Source organism: Schistocerca serialis, chromosome 1 (genome assembly GCF_023864345.2).
Source record: "Schistocerca serialis cubense isolate TAMUIC-IGC-003099 chromosome 1, iqSchSeri2.2, whole genome shotgun sequence".
In the NCBI taxonomy this organism is placed as follows: domain Eukaryota; kingdom Metazoa; phylum Arthropoda; class Insecta; order Orthoptera; family Acrididae; genus Schistocerca; species Schistocerca serialis.
The window spans coordinates 220,296,064-220,319,421 of record NC_064638.1 but is presented as its reverse complement, the minus strand read 5'-3'; the positions used below and the strand labels follow the sequence as shown (position 1 = coordinate 220,319,421).

Sequence of the window (23,358 nt, the reverse complement as noted above, 5' to 3'; positions counted from 1 at the left end):
TCTTATTATCTTTAAACATCTTTACACCAAAGCCTGTTATTTAATCAAACGGAGTGAGTGGGTGTGTTGGAAACTCTTTCTCTCTTCCTTAGATTTATCTATCTCATCACCATGGGTGTGGGCTGCACTGTGCACCTTCCAAGGCTGCTAATGGCTGCTGTCTCCCCTTCCAAGCCGTGTTATCCCAGGTGGTCTTCGTATGGATCCATTGGTGTCTGGTCACCTGCCTCCTCTGGAATCTGTGGCCTGGAACTTCCCACTTATGTCTTAGCCTTGTTGGGTGGAATCCTACAACGAACCTTTTACTGAATGGAAACTGTTTCCTCTTCCCAGGATTCAACCCCTGACCCCAATTCCATCCATTATTAATCATTTCAACACTTCAGTCCTCCACAATGACAATATCTCCTGTGGATATTCAACTGTATGTGGCTCTGAGGTGTTTTGCCCTCTCGATGGAGAGAAAGTATTTTGGTTCCTGTCCTTAAGCCCAGTAAAGATCCGTCGTCCCTTGATAGTTACTGGCCGGTCAGTCTGACCCAAGTCCTCTGCAAGTGGCTACTTGGCTATGGTGGGTCCTCCTTGCCATCGAAGCCTTTGGGAGGAATGATCTCTGATGTATCATCTGCTTAGGTTGGAAACCACAATTCAGCAGGCCTTTTCTCAGTGAAGTCATGTTGTTGCAGTTTTCTTTGATCTTTGTAATCCCTAATACATTGCTTGGTGCCATCACATCTTACTTACACTCCCTGAGTGCAGTCTTCGGGGCCCCTTCCCAATTTTTGTTTGGTGGTTCCTGTCCCACCGGTTGTTCTGACTTCATGTTGACTCTGTTGTCATCTCTCAGCAGACACAATATTCCACGTTTCACAAGATTCTCTGCTAAGTGTCATTCTTTCCCTCATCACTATTACTGGGCTCGTGGCCTCTGTCAGGCTGTTGGTCAACCCCATTCTGTATTTGGTTGAGTTCTGTAACAGGATTAGTCCCCACTCGGTGGCCTGTGCAGAGCAGCAGCTCCAGGATGCCATTTGGATTCTCTCATATGGTTTTCAATTCTCCCCCCTTGAATTGTAGGTGGTGCATTTATATTGCTTTACTACAGTCCATACCGGCCCACAGCTTTACCTCAATGCCCAACGTCTGACTGTGGTCACCCAGTTCCATTTCTGGGTCTCGTTTTTGACAACAAGGTTGCTTGGTTGCCCCATATATTCCTTATAAAGAGTAGCTATTATCATAAACTCGATTTCATTTGCTTCCTTGCCTGTGCTTCTTGGAGCATGGATTGTCCAACTCTTCTGTGCCTTTATCAGTCCTGTCTGGACTAGGGCTGTCAAGTTTATGGCTCATCTGCCCCTTCCACATTGCTCTTGTTGGGCCTAGTCCACCCTTGCAGTATCCATTTGGGCACCAATGCCTTTCACATTAGCTCTGTCGATAGTCTTCTCGTTGACCTGTGATCCCCCGTCCTTTTGGTTTGGCGGTCCCACCCAGCTCCTGGATTCATATGTCATCACTATCCGCTCTTTCCCTTTCCACCTAAAATATCTCCACTGCGATTTGCATCTTCCTTCTTTGCCTTGTTCCCTGCCTTCTCTCCCAAATCCCCCTTCCTGTCCCTCTTACCCTATGGTTAGTTTCTCAGCCCTGGATTTGGCTGGATCTCTACCAGGGTCCGAAAGCCTCCAAGCTCTGATGTTTTTCCATTGTTTGTTCCACATGCTTTTACAAGAGTTTCAAGCTGCTTTCATTTTCTACTTCAATGACTCTAAATCCACCAATCACATGGGATATACCTTCACATCCTCTGCTGGCGTGGAACACCATCTCTTGCCTGCCATGTGTGGGGTATTTACCAAGGAATTGATGGCCATTTACTAGGCACTCAGCTTTATCAAATGGTCCTCCCTCACCCATGTTTAATTATGTACAGACTTAATGAGTGGCCTTCAGACTCTTACTTGGTGTTTTTTCTGCCACTGCTTGGTCTCTGCCATCCACGACCTCCTCATCAATCTTTACCGTGCCATTTGTTCAGTTGATTTCCTTTGGGTTCCTGGCCACGTTGATAAGCCGGGTAACGAGCTTGCTGATCGTCTGGTCGTGTGGTGGTGGTGGTGGTGGTGGTGGTGGTGGTGGGCAAGGGGGGGGGGGGACAGCGTACACCTCCTACCTCCCACATATTTGCTGTTGTGACCCTTCCGGCAGTCAATTACCGGCTTCACATCAAATTCTTTTTCACTCAGTTGTTGGCCAACTTAAGGGTGCTGCACTCCCCTGTCTAATAAACTGTGTGTGATTAAAGGCACTCCCACCATGTGATGTTCTTCCCTCAGCCTCTTCTGACAGGAATCTGCCATCATGCACTGTCTTCGTATTGTGCATAGCAGGTTGAACCATGGTTTTTTTTCTCTGTAATGAGCTGCACCACCCTTTGTGGGGCCTCTCTCACAGTGAACCATATTTTACTGGACTGCTCCTGCCTTTTGGTCCTTCGCACTAAATGTGCCCTCCAACTCTCCTTGTACCAGATGTTAGCGGACGACCCTCACATGGTTACATCTCCCCTTGGTTTGCTTTGTGAGGAGTGTGCCCCCGTATCACTGTAGTCCTGTATTATGAGGCCAGGAACTGGGTCAGGATCCCAGTCTTGGGTGCGACTGACAGCTTCTGCAACTTAAGGGTGTGGAGAAATCACTTGGTTGGTTGGAACATTGCTGTCGTCAGGTGCATTATGCTTTTCTGAAAGCAGAAATGCTGAAATGTACCAGATAAAAATTGAGGTCAGTTGTCCAAAATTAATGTGTCTGGGGGGGGGGGGGGGGTTGTTTGGGGGGAAGAGACCAAACAGCGAGGTCATCGGTCTCATCGGATTAGGGAAGGACGGGGAAGGAAGTCAGCCATGCCCTTTCAAAGGAACCATCCCGGCATTTACCTGGAGCGATTTAGGGAAATCACGGAAAACCTAAATCAGGATGGCCGGACGCGGGATTGAACCGTCGTCCTCCCGAATGCGAGTCCAGTGTGTTAACCACTGCGCCACCTCGCTCGGTAATGTGTCTGGAACCTCTTCAGTGGCCAGTAGTTCATACAGGGCATTTACAGTTACCCATTGACATTTGAACTACATAACAAAGCTTGGAAAATGAATGTATGATGATGAGATACATCTCCCTGAGGAAGGAGTTGATGAAGTCCACATGGTCTTGTTCCCATGGGCACTACTGAGCTGGTTAGGCACTGAGCCATCGCAAAGGTGCTGATAGAGTCAACATGCATATCTTGCATGAGGTGGATGCCCTATCGAATGTCCTGCGTGATGGTGGGGCAGTAGGCATGCCACCTTGTTCCTTCATGCATGTCATTCCTCAGTGGTCAGCATGCAGGAACTATGACACACACTGATGCAGTGGCAGTAGAGTGACCACCTGGCAGTTGTCATCGTCTGATGTCATCCCCCCCACACACACAAAAAAAGCCACCTCACTGTACCATCTGGGTACTATTTTTAGGGGAAAATATGTGCAGATTTATGGAGAGGAATGGGGTAGGAGTCATTCTGGCCAACCTTGGTGAACATGTTTTGTAGCTTGTTTGGTAGCCTTAGCTGATTCCTTCACGATTACAGGTGCAGTGGCAGGTAACTCTTGGATGGATTTTTGTTAGATATCTGTTGGAAGCACAGTGTTTCTCGAGAGTCAGATGTGAGATCTGGTTCCATAGATAGTGTGGATAGGACATCGGCATTAGCATGTGTTGTCATCAGACAGTGAGTTGATTATTTGCTGAGAAGGGTAAGATGTTTTGATGGATATTAGGTTGTCAGAAAAGGAGCAAACTTCTAGATACTGTTTTAATTTGTGAAAAGCCTCCTGGCGCTGCTGTGACTGTTCATATTTTGTACCAGTCTTGAGTAGATTTGTTGGGCAGCATTTGGTATAAACTTTGTTCAGTAATTTATTTTGGTGGGAAATAAATGGAGGAGTTAAATTTGTAGGCACTTGGATTTTTCCTGGGGCTTCCACATGTTGCTGAGTCGGTTGTAGTTCTTCACAACTCAATATGTTGCCAAAATACTTCATTTGATCTTGAAAGAATTCACACTTTTATAGGTTGTACCTCAATCGATTTTGTTTTAGTGCATGGAACAGCAGATGCAAGTTCGCTAATTATTGCTATCTTGTAGCGCAGCTTACTAAAAGGTCATCTAGATAACTGACTGAATTATCTGCTCCAAAACCTATTGGAAAATCACAGGTGCACTAGCAATTATAAAACGCAATGTGGTTTATCTGTACAATCTAAATGAAGTGTTGCTAATCATAAATTGGTGCTAATTTTAAATATGCTTCAGACAGATCAATTTTGCAGAAGTACTGTCTGTTGGTGATAGTCTTGACATGAGCCCTTCTGTTTATAGAATCTGATAGACCTCACTTTCTGAGTCTTCATTTATAGTTCATGTAAAATCATTAAAGACACTTAGGGAGCCATGTGATTTTCATAGCACTACCTGGTGTTGTCCATTGACTGGAAGTGATGGGTGTGAGGATGTCTTGTTGCAGTAGATGGTCTGTTTTGGACTAGAGATCATCTCACAGTCCTACTAACACTGGGCTAGTTCCTAAGTAGTGACATGCTGCAGAAAACTTTAGCTGACTGTGATTCCATCCGAAAGGGCCTTGGGAAGCCCAGTGGTACCAACCGAACACTGTGTCATCCTCAGCCAACAGGCTTAGAGAGTGACCTATGGATTTTAGACAAATATAAACACTCACGTTTATTGAGAGGACATAATTTTTGTAGAAGACATAGTATTTGAGGGGTAGTAGCAGAAGGGCATTCAGTTTAGCAACATTGATTATGCTGCCCACTGCGAAGTGGAGCTACAAACGTCTGTAGCATGAGTTTCAGGCTTTGTCTTTTCTATGGCTTGATTGGTGGTGGTGGTGGTGGTGGTGGTGGTGGTGGAGGATGCTGTTCTGACTTGATTAGCTGTAGTAGTAGTAGTAGTAGTAGTAGTAGTAGTAGTAGTAATTGTTGTTGTAGTTGTTGTTGTTGTTCCTGCTGCTGTTGCTGCTGCTGCTGCTGTTCCAGAATTTGCTTTTGTAGCTCTACTTACCTTGTCTAATATTACATTTGAAGTTTCAGCTGTTGTTGCTGTTGTTCTCCGTGTCATGCCTGGTGTTACTTTTGAAGTTGCAGCTGTTGTGTTTGTTGTTCTTCTTTTCGTGCCTGTGTTAGATTTGAACTTGTAGCCATTGCTGCCACAAGCCCATGAATTCTGTATCCATGATCAGTGAACTTAGTCTCTAGTCCTCACACACACTCTTAAGTTTGAGTCCTCATCACCAATATTACACCTGCTTCAGCGCAGCACACTCTTTATTATACGGAAAGTATGGATACATGGAAATCATTCGATAGTTCACAAGTCCAGTCCCCACTTGCTCATTGTAAATTGTAAAACACACCAAGAGGACAATCCAGACAGCCAAGACATCTGTCAGTAATCCGTAGAACAGCAATCCAAAAGTTATTACAATTGAAATACAGTAAACATTCAGGTCATGCAGGAATAGCGTAAGTGAGGCAGAGATTTTAGCAAATCACAATTCAAAGTGTCTTCCAGTGACATGGTGCCAAGTTTTATCTCTGCCTTGATGTAGTAGCCAGGCATCTTGTGATGGTCCACTGATAGCTCTTACTGGGCTGCCAGAGGCATTTTTAACAGTGAACATTGCGGGATATCAACCTTGCTATTGAAGGCTAGAGATACAGCAAATACCTCTTAGTTCTTTATAATTTTTTTTATTTTGTTTTGTTTTGTTTTTCGTGTTTTTCTTTGGAGGAGGGTGGGCCTTTCATATTCCTGTCCTTAAAGGTCTGCAGTAAATGGTATCTTGATACTCAATTTTAATTATGCTTTCATCTCTTACAGGATGGGCAGATAAGTGATGGGAATCCAGCTGGTAATTTGCCACCTGCTGTTGTAGAAGAGCTAAACTTATTTAATAATGTAAATTCATGTACTGTGCCTCCTTTGTATGATTTGAAAGAAGATGGAACTGTAGTTGGTAAGTATTTGTTATTGTATTTGTTTTGTTTGTATACCATAGTATGTTGCTAGTCTGAAGACTTGTTTGATACAGTTCTCCACACTAGTACATTTTTTGCAAGTTTTTTCATATCTGTATGGCTACTCCACTCCACATCAGCTTACTGTATTCAAACCTCACCCTCTATGTACAACTTTAACCCCATATGTCTCCATTACCAACAGAACTGTTTCTTGATGCTCAATTTGTGTCCATTCACCATATTTCTTCTCTTAGTGAAGCCGTCCCATAAATTTCTTTTCTCTTCAGTTTGATTCAACATATTTTCATTTGGCACTTGACCTACCAATGTAATCTTCATCATTTTTCTGTAGCACCACATTTCAAAAGATTCTTTGGTGTACTTTTCTATATATTTCGTTTATGTACGATTCATGCAGAAATTGTTTCACAATGAAACAGGGTTTATGACTATAATACAACGAAAATAAACAGCTCCGCTATACATACATACATACAGGATATATGTTTATGAGGATAGAGTAGGTGGCCTCCCATGACCACATTTGTCTGAAATAATAAATCAAAACAAAGGTGGCCAGACAGAGTAAACTCACTCCTTCTGAATATGAAGTCAGTGCTGTGTCGTCCGAACAAGATATGGCCAGGGAAAAAGCACCACAGCCACAAAGATGCTAGCTGGCCCCAGTGCCATGGACTCCCCACTTGCACAAGCTCCAAGAGTGTTAAGGGCGGCACTGAGGATGAAGATATTGACTTCTCTTCAACCAATTGCTGGCTGAGTACAATCTGCTAATGACCGAACGACAACGGACAGAAGCCTATTCAGAAGATAGAAGAGCAACTCCCGCCCACTTGGTTATAGATCATGTAAATGTTGCAGACTAAATCATTTAACTAGTCACAAAGATAAGTAAAGCCTTTTAACTTACTCGTGTGACTTTGCTACTAATTTGTTGAAGTGTTTTAGAACCTTTGTTCTTCTGTCCTGTTACCTGACCCTGGGCATATGTTTGTGATAGTGGCAGGAAGAAGTTACCTTAGCAGTGTACTGCACCAGAAGCCGTTTCACGAACTCACAATCTCAGCCTACCATAACAGCAGTGGCAATTCGGCCTCCACAGCAGTAATGATGAGGCCTTTATCAAAACTGGCGATGAGGGTTTACAAAAGTCCTCATTTTGTTCGTTCCTACTGTACAATGTTCTCTTAGTCAAAGATGTTTTGCACCAAATATCCTAAAATAAAAACATAATTTTGCACTATACCAATGCAATAAAATAAAACCATAGTTTTGCACTGTACCAATGCACACACTTTGGACACTCTACATCCATACTCCGCAAGCCACCTGACGGTGTGTGGTGGAGGGTACCTTGAGTACCTCTATCGATTCTCCCTTCTATTCCAGTCTCATATTGTTCGTGGAAAGCAAGATTGTCGGTATGCCTCTGTGTGGGCTGTAATCTCTCTTGATTTTATCCTCATGGTCTCTTCACAAGACACACGTAGGAGGGAGCAATGATCGTGGCCGAGCCAAATATCTCATGAAATAAACATCAAATGAAAAAACTGCAAAGAACGAAACTTGTCTAGCTTGAAGGGGGAAACCAGATGGTGCTGTGGTTGGCCCGCTAAATGGCGCTGCCATAGGTCAAACGGATATCAGCTGCATTTTTTTAAAATGGGGACCCACATTTTTTATTACATATTCGTGTAGTACGTAAAGTAATACGAATGTTTTAGTTGGACCACTTTTTTCGCTTTCTGATAGATGGCACTGTAATAGTCACAAACATATGGCTCACAATTTTAGACGAACAGTTGGTAACAGGTAGGTTTTTTTAAATTAAAATACAGAACGTAGGTATGTTTGAACATTTTATTTCAGTTGTTCCAATGTGATACATGTACGTTTGTGAACTTATCATTTTGGAGAATGCTTGCTGTTACAGCGTGATTACCTGTAAATACCACATTAATGCAATAAATGCTCAAAACGATGTCTGTCAGCCTCACTGCATTTGACTACAAGTGTAACGACATTCCTCTCAACAGTGAGTAGTTCGTCTTCCGTAATGTTCGCACATGCATTGACAATGTGCTGACGCATGTTGTCAGGCATTGTCGGTGGATCACGAAAGCAAATATTCTTCAACTTTCCCCATAGAAAGAAATCCGGGGACATCAGATCCAGTGAAGGTGCGGGCCATGGTATGGTGCTTTGACGACCAATCCACCTGTCATGAATTATGCTATTCAACACCGCTTCAACTGCACGCGAGCTATGTGCCGGACATCCATCATGTTGGAAGTCCATCGCCATTCTGTCATGCAGTGAAACATCTTGTAATGACATCGGTAGGACATTACATAGGAAATCGGCATACATTGCAACATTTAGAGTGCCATCAATAAAATGGGGGCCAATTATCCTTCCTCCCATAATGCTGCACCATACATTAACCCGTCGAGGTCGCTGATGTTCCACTTGTCGCAGCCATCGTGGATTTTCCGTTGGCCAATAATGCATATTATGCCAGTTTACGTTACCGCTGTTGGTGAATGACGCTTTGTCGCTAAATAGAACGCGTGAAAAAATCTGTCATTGTCTTGTAATTTCTCTTGTGTCCAGTGGCACAACTGTACACGACGCTCAAAGTCGTCGCCATGCGATTCCTGGTGTATAGAAATATGGTACGGGTGCAATCGATGTTGATGTAGCATTCTCTCGCCCCCAGGGGCTCAGCATTCATTTGCTGAGTACGGGCTTGGCGACCCCGGGGTCCTGAGCTGGGGACTGGTCGGCGCCGCCAGTCTCCTGTCACCGTAACCCCCGGACATGCTTCAGCGACCACCGTATGGCGCGGCGGTGGAATGTTGTGTGCTGCGGGGAATGGTAATCTTGGCTTGACCGCCTGGATTGCGAGGAAGGCCGACCTCTATAAAAACCCCTCAATCTTCCGGTGTGCTCCGTGCCTATGAGATGCATGGCTGTTGAGGTGGAACAGTCGCAAGCGGGCAACCTCTGGGGCACCTGCCACACCCCAGTTGTATCAGGCTTACTCAGGCACGCGGGGCTCTGTCTGGGCGGACCTTTAGTTCCCTAGCTGCTCGTGGGACCGCAATGGACCCTTCGACCTCTACATTTCCCCCTACCAGTGGCTTGGGTGGGCCACTGGTAGGAAAACACACCCCGTCGAAGAAGCGACTTCGTGCTGCACGTCCTCCATCACCTAGTGTTGATCGAGATTTGTCAGACTGTCGTAACAGAGCACATGCTGATAATCAGAATGTGTTTTTGATTATTAAATGTAAGGAGGGTAGCTTTGAGAGGGTTTCTCCCTTTTACATCCACAAGGGTCTTGAGGGAATTGCAGGAACACTTAAATCTGTGAAGCGACTGCGCAATGGGACTCTGTTAGTTGAGACATCTAGTTCCCGTCAAGTCGCTTCTCTTCGGAAAGCAACCTGTCTCGGTGAGTACGCTATCGAGACCGAGCTTCACTCCACTCTGAACTACAGTAAGGGTGTTGTGACATGTAGGGACTTGGTGGATATCCCCACAGATGAGTTAAAATCTGAATGGGCTGATGAAGGTATTGTTGACGTGCAGCATATTATGAAACGAGTCGATGGGGACCTAGTCAAATCTGACTCGTTTATTCTCACGTTCAGTTGCCCACGACTCCCAGAGCATGTTAAAGCGGGGTTCTTACGTTTGCCAGTAAGGCCATATTTCCCCAACCCAATGCGCTGCTTTAAATGTCAGCGCTTTGGGCATACTACGTTGGGGTGCAATGGGATAGCCACTTGTGGTAAATGTGGTCAGCCTGCCCATGAAGGAGCTGATTGTTCATCGCCTGTGAAGTGCGTGAATTGCTCTAGGAGTCACCCTGTCTGGAGCCGGGTCTGCCCCATCTATCTCGACGAACGGAAGATACAGGAGATTAAAGCATCTAAGCGCATCCCCTATGGTGAGGCCAAGAAGCTCTTTAAGGCCATGCAACCTCCTGTGTTTCCTACATCTTTCGCTTCCGCTCTGAAAAAACCGGTACAAATGGCCACTGTTGCTACGCAAACGGAGGTTGCTAGTGTTAGCACTAATACCTGCGTTTGCCAGTGCACTTGTGCTGCTGCGGTTGTTTTGCAACCTGCGGCTCTCCCCGCAACGTCGGACAAGGCTGTGGTTGCTGACATTGGGGTACTTCCTCCCTCTCCCCATATGGGGCCTTCTGCCCAGGCAGTAATGCTCCACCTGTTGACAAGGCTCTGCATTCTAAGCCCCCCAAGACAAAGACGCCGAAGCTGAAGGTTTTGCCACCTGCGGAGACTAGTCAGGGTCGGTCCGATGACGAGGCCATCGTACTGTCTGACGTCTCCCGTGGGTCGTCATCGGAGCTGATGGACATTGACGTCGACCGGGGGCGATCTTCTCGCCCCAGGAATAAATCTCCGGCCAGTACGGGCTCACCTCCAAAGCACAGAGGCAGGGTGAGAGTTCAGCCCCCCTGATCACTGGCTCCCATATTACAGTGGAACCCGAATGGGTTCAGGACGCATGTGGCCGAATTACAGCTCCTTGTACGAGAGTGCCCTTTGTGCTTATGTCTCCAAGAGACACATTTTCCGGCCACTGCTGCTCCTTCTTTACGGGGCTATACCGTCTATCGGAAAGATGATCTGACGGGGGAAAGGGCAAAGGGTGGTGTTGCGGTTTTTGCCCGTGACATGCACCCCTCATCTGAGCTCCCTTTCGTTACAGACTTGCAAGCAGTTGCAGTTGACCTTCTTGTGGGTCAGAGGCTCACAGTCTGCTGTTCACTTTACTTACCACCTCAGGATGCGATAGACTCTGAGGCTCTTGCAGACCTTATTAGCCAACTCCCCTGCCCATTTCTTCTTCTGGGGGACTTCAATTCTCGTAATGTCTTATGGGGCTCTTCGACTACTTGCTACAGGGGTCACATTCTGGAAAGCCTCATGATGTCTGAAGAACTGTGCCTCCTCAATTCTGGTGCTCCCACTCATTTCTGTACTGCTTCTGGATCGTCAACAGCTATTGACCTTTCCTTTTGCTCTCCAGCACTAGCGGATTCTGCTGTGTGGGAGGTTGCTGCTGACCTCCATTCTAGTGACCACTTCCCTCTTTGGATTCGCCTCCTGGATGAGGCTATGGCATTACCAGTGGCACCTCTGCCGAGCTGACTGGACACTTTTCAGCCAACTGGCTGTTTTGGAACACCGTGCCAGCGTCCACGAATGGGTAGACCATGTTACAGCCGTGATCTCCCATGCTGCTGAATTGTCAATCCCACGGTCATCCGGTCATCCCAAGAAGCGTCCTGTCCCTTGGTGGACCACTGAGTGCCGCTCAGCCATCCGAGCCCGCCGTGCGCCGCTTCAAGTGCCGTCCCTGAGCTGACAATCTTGCGGCCTTTCGGGTGGCAAGGGCCAAAGCGCGGCGCGTGATTAAAGAGAGCAAATGACAGTCATGGCATTCGTTCTTGAACTCCATCTCCTGCTCCACTAATTCTACGAAAGTATGGGAAGCCATCAGGAGGATTTCCGGGAAACGCAGCCAACTACCTGTCACGGCATTGCTGCATCAGGGAAGTCTTCTCATGGCGCCGAGAGACATTGCCCAGACACTGGCCATGCATTTTGCGGCATCTACCGCCACTATTACCTGTGATCCAGATTTCTGCCGCTACCGCACTGCCATCGAGAGGGGTCCCTTGGACTTCCGGTCTCCAAATTCTGAGCCCTACAACTGCCCCTTCACAATGTGGGAACTGGATTCGGCGCTGTCTGTGGCTCATGATACTGCACCTGGTCATGATCAAATTCGGTATAGCATGCTGCAGCACTTGTTACTGCCTGCCAAGGAAGTTCTCCTGAATTGTTTTAATATGATATGGTTATCCGGCACGTACCCTGACTCGTGGCGGGAGGCGATTTTGATTCCCCTCCTCAAACCAGGGAAGGACCGAATGCATCCCAGTAGTTATCGGAGTATTGCTTTGACGAGCTGTGTCGGGAAGACGTTGGAACGCATGGTCAACCGTCGCCTGGTTTGGCTGCTCGAGACCAGGCAGCTCCTTAGCCCTTCTCAGTATGGCTTTCGGAGATGTCGTTCAACTATAGACAACTTGACCCTGCTTGAGGTGGCCATCCAACAGGCCTTCCTGCGTAACCAGCATTGTCTAGGTGTATTCTTTGACATTCATAAGGCGTATGACACTACTTGGCGCCGCCATATCCTCAATCAACTCCATGAGTGGGGCTTTCGTGGCCGTCTCCCCATCTTCATTCGGTCCTTTCTTTCCCACCGCCTCTTTCGATATAGGGTTGGTAATGTGCTATCTGATTTGTATGTGCAGGAGAATGGTGTTCCTCAGGGAAGCGTTTTAAGTGTCACCCTCTTTGCCGTCGCCATTAACAGTATCTCGTCCACTATCCGGAGCCCTGCCCAATGCTCCTTGTTTGTGGACGATTTTGCTGTTTTCTGTTCTTCCTCCAGTCTTGTCACTGCTAGTTGGCAGTTGCAGCTTACGATACAGCGATTAGAGGCATGGACTGCGAAGACGGGTTTTACCTTTTCTGCAGACAAATGTGTGTGTGTTCATTTTAATCGTTCTCGACGTCTTTTTACCTCCCCTGAATTGCGTCTGAGGGACACCACTCTTCCTTTTAGCGACACTGTGCGGTTCCTGGGCCTCACTTTTGATTCCAAACTGTCGTGGTTGCCTCACCTTAAAGACCTCAATGTGCGGGCCCTGAAGGCACTGAATATTTTGAAGTGTCTGAGCCATCGGTCCTGGGGAGCAGATCGGGCGCGTCTGCTGCAGTTTTATAGGGCTTTCGTCCGATCGCGTCTTGACTATGGTTGCACCGTGTATGGGTCAGCAAGGCCTTCGTATCTGAAGATACTTGACGCAGTACACCATGAGGGTATCAGGCTGGCCACTGGTGCCTTCCGTACCAGTCCCATCCCCAGCCTGTGCGCTGAGGCAGGGGAACCACCACTCGCCATCCGGCGGAAACTCCTCATGGTGCGACGGGTGTGTCAATTCCTTGCCTGTCCTACCTCCCCTGCGTACCCTACCGTTGCCCGACCGCTTATGGAACGTCTCTTTTTCCAGTTGTCCCAGGGCAACGAGACCATTTGGGATTCGTGCCAAGCATTTGCTTGAGTCCCTTGGTGTGGAGCGTGTGGCCCCCCAACGACAAGGTTTTACTCGCCTGCCTCCCTGGTTGCTCCAGAGGCCCAGCGTCCTTTTAGGCTTGTCGGAGTACCGGAGGAGCTGCACTCCTGCGTTTGTTTTTACCTCCTTATTTTATGATATTTTAAACCAGCATCCCGACCATGTACCAGTATTTACGGATGGCTCTAAACAGGGGGACTCTGTAGGTTGTGCTGTTGTTTTCCCTGATCGACTCGTCAAGTTATGGCTTCCTGCGGCGTTTACCATCTTTGATGCCGAATTGTTTGCGATCTTGCGGGCATTGGAGCAGATGAGATGTGTTCCCAGTTGTAAGTTCCTCATCTGTTCTGACTCCCTGAGTGCCTTTCAGACCATGCAACACTTGTACCCAGAGGATACGATCGTCCAGAACATCCATGATGCCCTACTCCACTTGCAGCGGCAGGGGAAGGAGGTTTCCTTCTGCTGGGTGCCGGGGCATGTGGGTATTAGGGGAAACGAACTGGCGGATGTGGCTGCCAAAGATGCATGTTCCCTCCCTCACGTTGTTGACTGTGCCCTCCCCCTCCATGCTGTTACCTCCCTCCTGCGTTTTCACATTATGCGTCAGTGGGAAGAGGAGTGGCTGGCCGTCGGTGAAAATAAGCTGCGTCTGGTCAAGGCCACCACGCGGCCATGGCGTACGTCCTACCAGTCATGCAGGCGGGATGAGGTTCTCCTCACTCGCCTCCGCATCGGGCACAGTCCCTTCACACATGGTTTTTTACTCCGGCGGGAGGATCCCCCAATCCGCAGTGCTTGTGGCGTCCAGATTACTGTCCGCCACATTTTACTTGACTGTCTTTTATTCTCTGAACAGAGGGCGGTGGTTTCTTTGCCACCGGATTTGCCCTCTATTTTGAAAGACGACGCGACGTCTGTGGTTAAGGTTTTACGGTTTTGTGTCCTGTCCAATTTGTTGCCACGGATTTTAGGGAGAGGGTTTTAATGTGCTGCTGGATGACTGGCTCACCCAGATTTTAGGTAAGAGGTCCGCCAGTCATGAATACCTCCTTGTTTCCCTTCGGTTTCTGTCCTCCCTTCCTTGTATTTCCTTTCCTTTTTTAGTGCACTCCTTCTCCTCTTGTTTTGCCTATGTATGTGAGGATTTGGAACTGCGTCAGGTCTGTGTCTTTTAGCTGTTCCCCTTGTTCGCTGTTCGTCTTAGTCCCTTCACTGCATGTGTTCCTGTTTTTATGCGTTTGGGCGCTGATGACCCCGCTGTTTAGCGCCCGTAAACCTCAAACACACACACACACACACACACACACACACACACACACACACACACATGTAGCATTCTCAACGCTGAAGTTTTTGAGATTTCCGATTTTCGCGCAATTTGTCAGCTACTGATGTGCGGATTAGCTGCGACAGCAGCTAAAACACCTACTTGGTCATCATTTGTTGCAGGTCGTGGTTGACATTTCACATGTGACTGAACACTTCCTGTTTTCTTAAATAACGTAACTATCTGGCGAACGGTCCGGACACTTGAATGATGTCGTCCAGGATAGCGAGCAGCATACATAGCACACGCCTGTTGGACATTTTGATCACAATAGCCATACATCAACACGATATTGACCTTTTCTGCAATTGGTAAACGGTCCATTTTAGCACGGGTAATGCATCACCAAGCAAATACTGTCCGCACTAGCGGAATGTTCCGTGATACCACGTACTCAAATGTTTGTGACTATTACAGCACCATCTATCACAAAGCGAAAAATGTGGTCCAACTAAAACATTCTTATTTATTTTCGTACTACACGAATATGTAATAAAAGATGGGGGTTCCTATTTTAAAAAACACAGTTGATATCCGTTTTACCTATGGCAGTGCCATCTAGCCATCCAACCATAGCGCCATCTGGTTTCCTCCTTCAAGCTAGACGAGTTTCGTTCTTTGTAGTTTTTTCGTTTGATGCTTATTTCGTGAGATATTTGGCCCGGTCACTGTCAATGGAGCACCCTGTATACTGCTTGACTCGTTGGTGAAGGTATGTCTCGAAACTTCAACAAAAGCCCATACCGAGCTACTGAGAGTCTCTCTTGCAGAGTCTTCCACTGGAGTTTATCTATCATCTCCGTAACGTTTTCACGATTACTAAATGATCCTGTAACGAAGTGCGCTGCTCTCCATTGGATCTTCCCTATCTCTTGTATCAACCCTATCTGGTACTGATCCCACACCGGTGAGCAGTATTCAAGCAGTGAGGGAACAAATGTACTGTAACCTACTTACTTTGTTTTCGGACTGCATTTCCTTAGGAGTCTTCCAATGAATCTCAGACTGGGATCTGCTTTACTGATGATTAATTTTATATGGTCATTCCATTTTGAATCACTCCTAATGCCTACTCCCAGATAATTTAAGGAATTAACTGCTTCCAGTTGCTGACCAGTTACATTGTAGCTAAATGATAAAGGATCTTTCTCTCTATGTATTCGCAGCACATTACACTTGTCTACATTGAGATTCAATTGCCATTCCCTGCACCATGCGTCAATTCGTTGCAGATCCTCCTGCATTTCAGTACAGTTTTCCATTTTTACAACCTCTTGATATACTACAGCATCATCTGCAAAACGCCTCAGTGAACTTCCGATGTTACTGACAAGGTTTGTATATATTGTGAATAGCTATGGTACTATGACACTCCCCTGCGGCACACCTGAAATCACTCTTACTTCGGAAGACTTCTCTCCATTGAGAATGACATGCTGTGTTTTGTTATCTATGAACCCTTCATTCCAATCACACAATTTGTCTGGTAGTCCATATGCTCTTACTTTGTTCATTAAACAATTATGGGGAACTGTATCAAATGCCTTGCGGAAGTCAAGAAACACGGCATCTACCAGGGAACCCATGTCTAAGGCCTTCTGAGTCTCGTGGAGAAATAGCACGAGCTGGGTTTCACGTGATTGTCTTTTTCGAAACCCTTGCTTATTGCTGCAGAGTAGATTTCTGGTCTCCAGGAAAGTCATTATCCTCGAACATAATACGTGATCCAAAATTCTACAACTGATTGCTGTTACAGATATAGGTCTATAGTTCTGCACATCTGTTTGACGTCCCTTCTTGAAAATGGGGATGACCTGTGCCTTTTTCCAATCATTTGGAACTCTACACTCTTCTAGAGACCTACGGTACACTGCTGCAAGAAGGTGGGCAAGTTCCTTTGCGTACTCTGTAAAATCGAACTGGTATCCCATCGAGTCCAGCTGCCTTTCCTTTTTTGAGTGATTTTAATTGTTTTTCTATCCCTCTGTCATCTAATTCGATATCTACCATTTTGTCATTTGTGCGACAATCTAGAGAAGGAACTATAGTGCAGTCTTCTTCTGTAAAACAGCTTTGGAAAAAGACATTTAGTATTTCGGCCTTTATACTGTCATCCTCTGTTTCAGTACCATTTTGGTCACAGAGTGTCTGGACATTTTGTTTTGATTCACCTACTGCTTTGACATAAGACCAAATTTCTTAGGATTTTCTGCCAAGTGAGTACATAGAACTTAACTTTCGAATTCGTTGAACGCCTCTCACATAGCCCTCCTCACACTACATTTCGCTTCGTGTAATATTTGTTTGTCTGCAAGGCTTTGGCTATGTTTATGTTTGCTGTGAAGTTCCCTTTGCTTCCATAGTAGTTTCCTAACTCGGTTGTTGTACCACGGTGGCTCTTTTCCATCTCTTCCGATCTTGGTTTGGCACATACTCATCTAATGCATATTGTACAATGGTTTTGAACTTTGTCCACTGATCCTCAACACTATCTGTACTTGAGATAAAACTTTTGTGTTGAGCCGTCAAGCACTCTGAAATCTGCTTTTTGTCACTTTTGCTAAACAGAAAAATCTTTCTACCTTGTTTAATATTTCTATTTACGGCTGAAATCACCAATGCTATAACTGCTTTATGATCTCTGATTCCCTGTTCTGTGTTAACTGTTTCAAATAGTTCGGGTCTGTTTGTCACCAGAAGATCTAATATGTTATCGCCACAAGTTGGTTCTCTGTTTAACTGCTTAACGTAGTTTTCAGATAATGCACTTAAAAAAATTTCACTGGATTCTTTGTCTGTGCCACCTGTTATAAACGTTTTAGTCTTCCAGTCTATATCTGTTAAATTAAAATCTCCACCGAAAACTATAACATGTTCGGGAATCCTACTTGAAATATTTTCCAAATTTCCCTTTAGGTGTTCTGTCACAACAGCTGCTGAGCCAGGGGGCCTATAGAGACATACAATTACTATGTTTGAGTCTGCTTTAACCGTGACCTTCACCCAAATTATTTCACATTTCGAATCTCCGTCAATTTCCTATGATACTATTGCACTTTTAATCGCTATAAACACGCCTCCCTCGTCACTGTCCAACCTGTGTCTGCAGTAAACATTCCAATCTGAGTTTAGAATTTCATTACTGTTTACATCTGGTTTCAGCCAACTTTCCGTCCCCAGTGCTATAAGGGCATTGTGACTATTGTCTCTATAGACTTTCCTGCAGTTTACTGTTACCATATTAATATTGTCATTCCCTGTTGCGTGTTGCCAATTGCTACCTTGTCGTGTCTCAGGAGGCGTCTTGTCGGGCCCAGGGAGGTAATTCCCTAACCTAAAAAACCCACATGTGCACTCCACACGTACTCCACTACCCTTGTAGCCGCTTCCTGCGTATAGCGCACGTGTGACCTATTGAGGGGGACCCTACATTTCTCCACCTGATAGCGGAGGTTGACAAATTTGCACCCCAGATCTCCGCAGAATTGTGTGAGCCTCTGGTTTAAGCCTTCCACTCGGCTCCAAACCAGAGGACCGCAATCGTTTCTGAGAACGACACTACAAATAGTTGGCTCAGTTTCCACCCTGCAAGTGAGGCTTTCTGCCTTCATCAACTCCGCCAACCGCCTGTATGAACTGAGGATGGCTTCTGAACCCAGACGGCAGGAGTCATTGGTGCTGACACGAGCAACAATTTGTGCCAACATGATCAACAATTTGCAGTTGGATGCACCTAGTGCTCTCTGTTGCCACCGTCAGGGCTTCCTCCACATCTCGGATGAGACCCCCCCGGCAAGCAGACAGAGTGAACACTGGCCCTCTTCCCCGACCTTTCCGCTGTTGCTGCTGACTCGGGGATCTTGAACATGCATCATCCCATGTCCTTCCTCCAGTCCATCTGGAAAACGTAATCATCATCCTCATGGTGAGTGAGATATTGAACTTGAGAATGGCAAGAAATTAAATGGCAAGAAATTACCATCATACACATTTGCTTGTAAAAGCAGTACATTTTAATCACATATAGTAATATGAACAATGGACCTTGCTGTTGGTGGGTAGGCTTGCGTGCCTCAGCGATATAGATAGCTGTACCGCAGGTGCAACCACAACGGAGGGGTATCTGTTGATAGGCCAGACAAACGTGTGGTTCCTGAAGAGGGGCAGTAGCCTTTTCAGTAGTTGCAGGGGCAACAGTCTGGATGATTGACTGATCCGGACTGTGTATATACGTGGAAGAGGCCTAGAGACACTGGGAGTTTTCAGATAAATTACATAATGGTAAGACAGAGCTTTAGGAACCAGGTTTTAAATTGTAAGACATTTCCAGGGCAGATGTGGACTCTGATCACAATCTGTTGGTTACGAGCTGTAGATTAAAACTGAAGAAACTGCAAAAAAGTGGGAATTTGAGGAGATGGGACCTGGATAAACTGAAAGAACCAGAGGTTGTAGAGTTTCAGAGAGAGCATTGGGGAACAGTTGACAAATATTGGGAAAAGAAATATACTAGAAGAAGAATGGGTAGCTTTGAGAGATGAAACAGTGAAGGCAGCAGAGGATCAAGTAGGTAAAAAGACGAGGGCTAGTAGAAATCCTGCCTTGGGTAACAGAAGTGATATTGATTTTAATTGATGAAAGGGGAGAACATAAAAATGCAGTAAATGAAACAGGCAAAAAGGACTACAAATGTCTCATAAATGAGATTGACAGGAAGTGCAAAATGGGTAAGTGGGGATGGCTGGATAACAAATGTAAGGATGTAGAAGCATGTATCACTAGGGGTAAGATAGATATTGCATACAGGAAAATTAAACAGACCTTTGGAGAAAAGAGAACCACCTGTATGAATATCAAGAGCTCAGATGGAAAAACAGTTCTAAGCAAAGAGGGGAAAGCGGAAAGGTGGAAGGAGTACATAGAGGGTCTATACAAGGGCAATGTACTTGAGGGCAATATTATGGAAATGGAAGAGGATAAAGATGAAATGGGAGATATGATACTGCGTGAAGAGTTTGACAGAGCACTGATAGACCTAAGTTGAAAAAAGGCCCCGGGAGTAGACAACATTCCATTAGAGCTACTGATAGCATTGGTAGAGCCAGCCATGACAAAACTCTTCCATCTGGTGAAGAGACAGGAGAAATACCCTCAGACTTCAGGAAGATTATAATAATTCCAATCCCAAAGAAAGTAGGTGTTAAAGACAGGTGTGAAAATTATTAAACTATCAGTTTAATAAGTCACAGCTGCAAAATACGAACACGAATTCTTTTCAGATGAGTGGAAATACTGGTAGAAGCCGACCTCAGGAAAGACAAGTTTGGATTCCGTAGAAATGTTGGAGCATGTGAGGCATACTGACCTTACGACTTACCTTAGAAGATAGATTAAGGAAAGGCAAACCTACATTTCTAGCATTTGTAGACTTTGAGAAAGCTTTTGACAATGTTGACTGGAATACTCTCCTTCAAATTCTTAAGGTGGCTGGGGTGAAATACGGGGAGCAAAAGACTATTTACAATTTGTACAGAAACCATATGGCAGTTGTACGTGTCGAGGGGCATGAAAGAAAAGCAGTGGTTGGGAAGGGAGTGATTGTAACTCTGTCAGACACAGGAAAGGACCTGGAAGAGCAGTTGAAAGGAATGGACAGAGTCTTGAAACGACGATATAAGATGAACATCATCAAAAGCGAAACGAGGATAATGGAATTTGGTCCAATTAAATCATGTGATACTGTGGGAATTAGATTAGATAATGTGACACTTAAAGTAGCTAGGAAATGTGACACTTGAAGTAGCAAATGAATTTTGTTATTTGGGGAGCAAAATAACTGATGATGGTCGAAGTAGAGAAGATATAAAATGTAGACTGGTAATGACAAGGAAAGTGTTCCTGAAAAAGAGAAATTTGTTAACATTGAGTATATATATGTGTCAGGAAGCCTTTTTTTGAAAGTATTTTTGTGGAATGTAGCCATATATGGAAGTGAAACGTGGACAATAAAATAGTTTGGGCAAGAAGAGAGTAGAGGCTTTCAAAATATGGTGCTACAGAAGAATGCTGAAGATTAGATGGGTAGATCACTTAACTAATGAGTTGGTACTGAATAGAATTGGAGAGAAGAGAAATTTGTGGCAAACTTGACCAGAAGAAGGGATCAGTGATAGGACATATTCTGAGGCATCGAATGATCACCAATTTAATATTGGAGGGCAGCGTGGAGGGTAAAAATTGTAGAGTGAGACCAAGAGATGAATACTCTAAGCAGATTCAGAAGGATATAGGTTTCAGTAGGTACTTGGAGATGAAGCAGTTTGCACAGGAAGGATGGCATGGAGAGGTGGATCAAACAAGTATCTGGACTGAAGACAACAAAAACAACAACAACATAGTAATGTGACTGGTGTTGTAGTTATCCCCTTTTGTCATTAACCTCTACTCTGAGTCCTCTAATAACCTCCAGTTGTGTAGTCCGTGTTATTGCCGAAGTATATTTTAGCTGCCAGTTTTAAGTAGACATATTTTAGTAAACTTTTCATTTCTTTGGGAAATTTATTACACAATTCTTTTCCTTGATATAGAACGCCTTTTTGAGTTTTTTGTTTGTTTTTCTTTGATAAATACAAGCCGAAACTGGCTCTTGTTTCATGAATATGTGTAGAACTATTAGTGAAGAACTCATTTGGTGCAGTGAGAATACCCAGGTTTTGAAAACAGTTGTTTTAAAAGAGCCCTGCTGATAGTTTCAGTTATTACTCTTATGGCCCTTTAAGTTTGTAAACTGTACCCATGTTCTACATCTACATTTATACTCCGCAAGCCACCCAACGGTGTGTAGCGGAGGGCACTTTATGTGCCACTGTCATTACCTCCCTTTCCTGTTCCAGTCGCGTATGGTTCGCGGGAAGAACGACTGCCACAACGCCTCTGTGCGCGCTCGAATCTCTCTAATTTTACATTCGTGATCTCCTCGGGAGGTGTAAGTAGGGGGAAGCAATATATTCGATACCTCATCCAGAAACGCACCCTCTCGAAACCTGGACAGCTAGCTACACCATGATGCAGAGCGCCTCTCTTGCAGAGTCTGCCACTTGAGTTTGCTAAACATCTCCATAGCGCTATCACGCTTACCAAATAACCCTGTGACGAAATGCGCCACTCTTCTTTGGATCTTCTCTGTCTCCTCTGTCAACCTGACGTGGTACGGATCCCACACTGATGAACAATACTCAAGTATAAGTCGAATGAGTGTTTTGTAAGCCACCTCCTTTGTTGATGGGCTACATTTTCTAAGGAATCTCCCAATGAATCTCAACGTAGCACCCACCTTACCAACAATTAATTTTATATGATCATTCCACTTCAAATCGTTCCGTATGCATACTCCTAGATATTTTACAGAAGTAACTGCTACCAGTGTTTGTTCTGCTATCATATAATCATACAATAAAGGATCCTTCTTTCTATGTATTCGCAATACATTACATTTGTCTGTGTTAAGGGTCAGTTGCCACTCCCTGTCCACCAAGTGCCTATCCGCTGCAGATGTTCCTGCATTTCGCCGCAATTTTCTAATGCTGCAACCTCTCTGTAAACTACAACATCATTCGCGAAAAGCCGCATGGAACTTCCGACACTATCTACTATGTCATTTATATATATTGTGAAAAGCAATGGTCCCATAACACTCCCCTGTGTCACACCAGAGGTTACTTTAACGTCTGTAGACGTCTCTCCATTGAGAACAACATGCTGTGTTCTGTTTGCTAAGAACTCTTCAATCCAGCCACACAGCTGGTCTGATATTCTGTAGGCTCTTACTATTTTTATCAGATGACAGTGCGGAACTGTATCGAATGCCTTCCGGAAGTCAAGGAGAATAGCATCTATCTGGGAGCCTGTATCTAATATTTTCTGGGTCTCATGTACAAATAAAGCGAGTTGGGTCTCACACGATCGCTGTTTCTGGATTCCATGTTGATTCCTACAGAGTAGATTCTGGGTTTCCGGAAATGACATGATACGCGAGCAAAAAATACATTCTAAAATTCTACAACAGATCCATGTCAGAGATATAGGCCTATAGTTTTGCACATCTGCTCGACGACCCTTGTTGAAAACTGGAACTACCTGTGCTCTTTTCCAATCATTTGGAACCTTCTGTTCCTCTAGAGACTTGCGGTACATGGCTGTTAGAAGGGGGGCAAGTTCTTTCGCTCTTTCACGCACTCTGTGTAGAATTGAATTGGTATCCCGTCAGGTCCAGTGGACTTTCCTCTGTTGAGTGATTTCAGTTGCTTTTCTATTCCGTGGACACTTATTTCATTGTCAACCATTTTTTCATTCGTGCGAGGATTTAGAGAAGGAACTGCAGTGCGGTCTTCATCTGTGAAACAGCTTTGGAAAAAGGTGTTTAGTATTTCAGCTTTACACGTGTCAGCCTCTGTTTCAATGCCATTATCATGCCACAGTGTCTGGATATGCTGTTTCGATCCACTTACTGATTTAACGTAAGACCAGAACTTCCTAGCATTTTCTGTCAAGTCTGTACATAGAATTTTACTTTCGAATTCACTGAACGCTTCACGCATAGCCCTCCTTACGCTAACTTTGACATCGTTTAGCTTCTGTTTGTCTGAGAGGTTTTGGCTGCGTTTATATTTGCAGTGAAGCTTACTTTCGCAGTAGTTTCCTAACTTTGTTGTTGAAACATGGTGGGTTTTTCCCGTCC

General features: G+C 45.1%; 1 protein-coding gene across 2 annotated transcripts in view; it reads left to right on the top strand.

Annotated features, from left to right (window-relative positions):
• The window catches only part of LOC126466191 (ATP-dependent DNA helicase Q4), a 153,453-nt gene that overhangs the window by 26,418 nt on the left and 103,677 nt on the right, over nt 1-23,358 (top strand). For both annotated transcript variants that reach the window (XM_050096364.1, XM_050096365.1), the window contains one exon: nt 5,945-6,080. In XM_050096364.1, the coding sequence (XP_049952321.1) occupies nt 5,945-6,080 (136 nt within the window). The remainder of the gene's footprint in view (nt 1-5,944; nt 6,081-23,358) is intronic.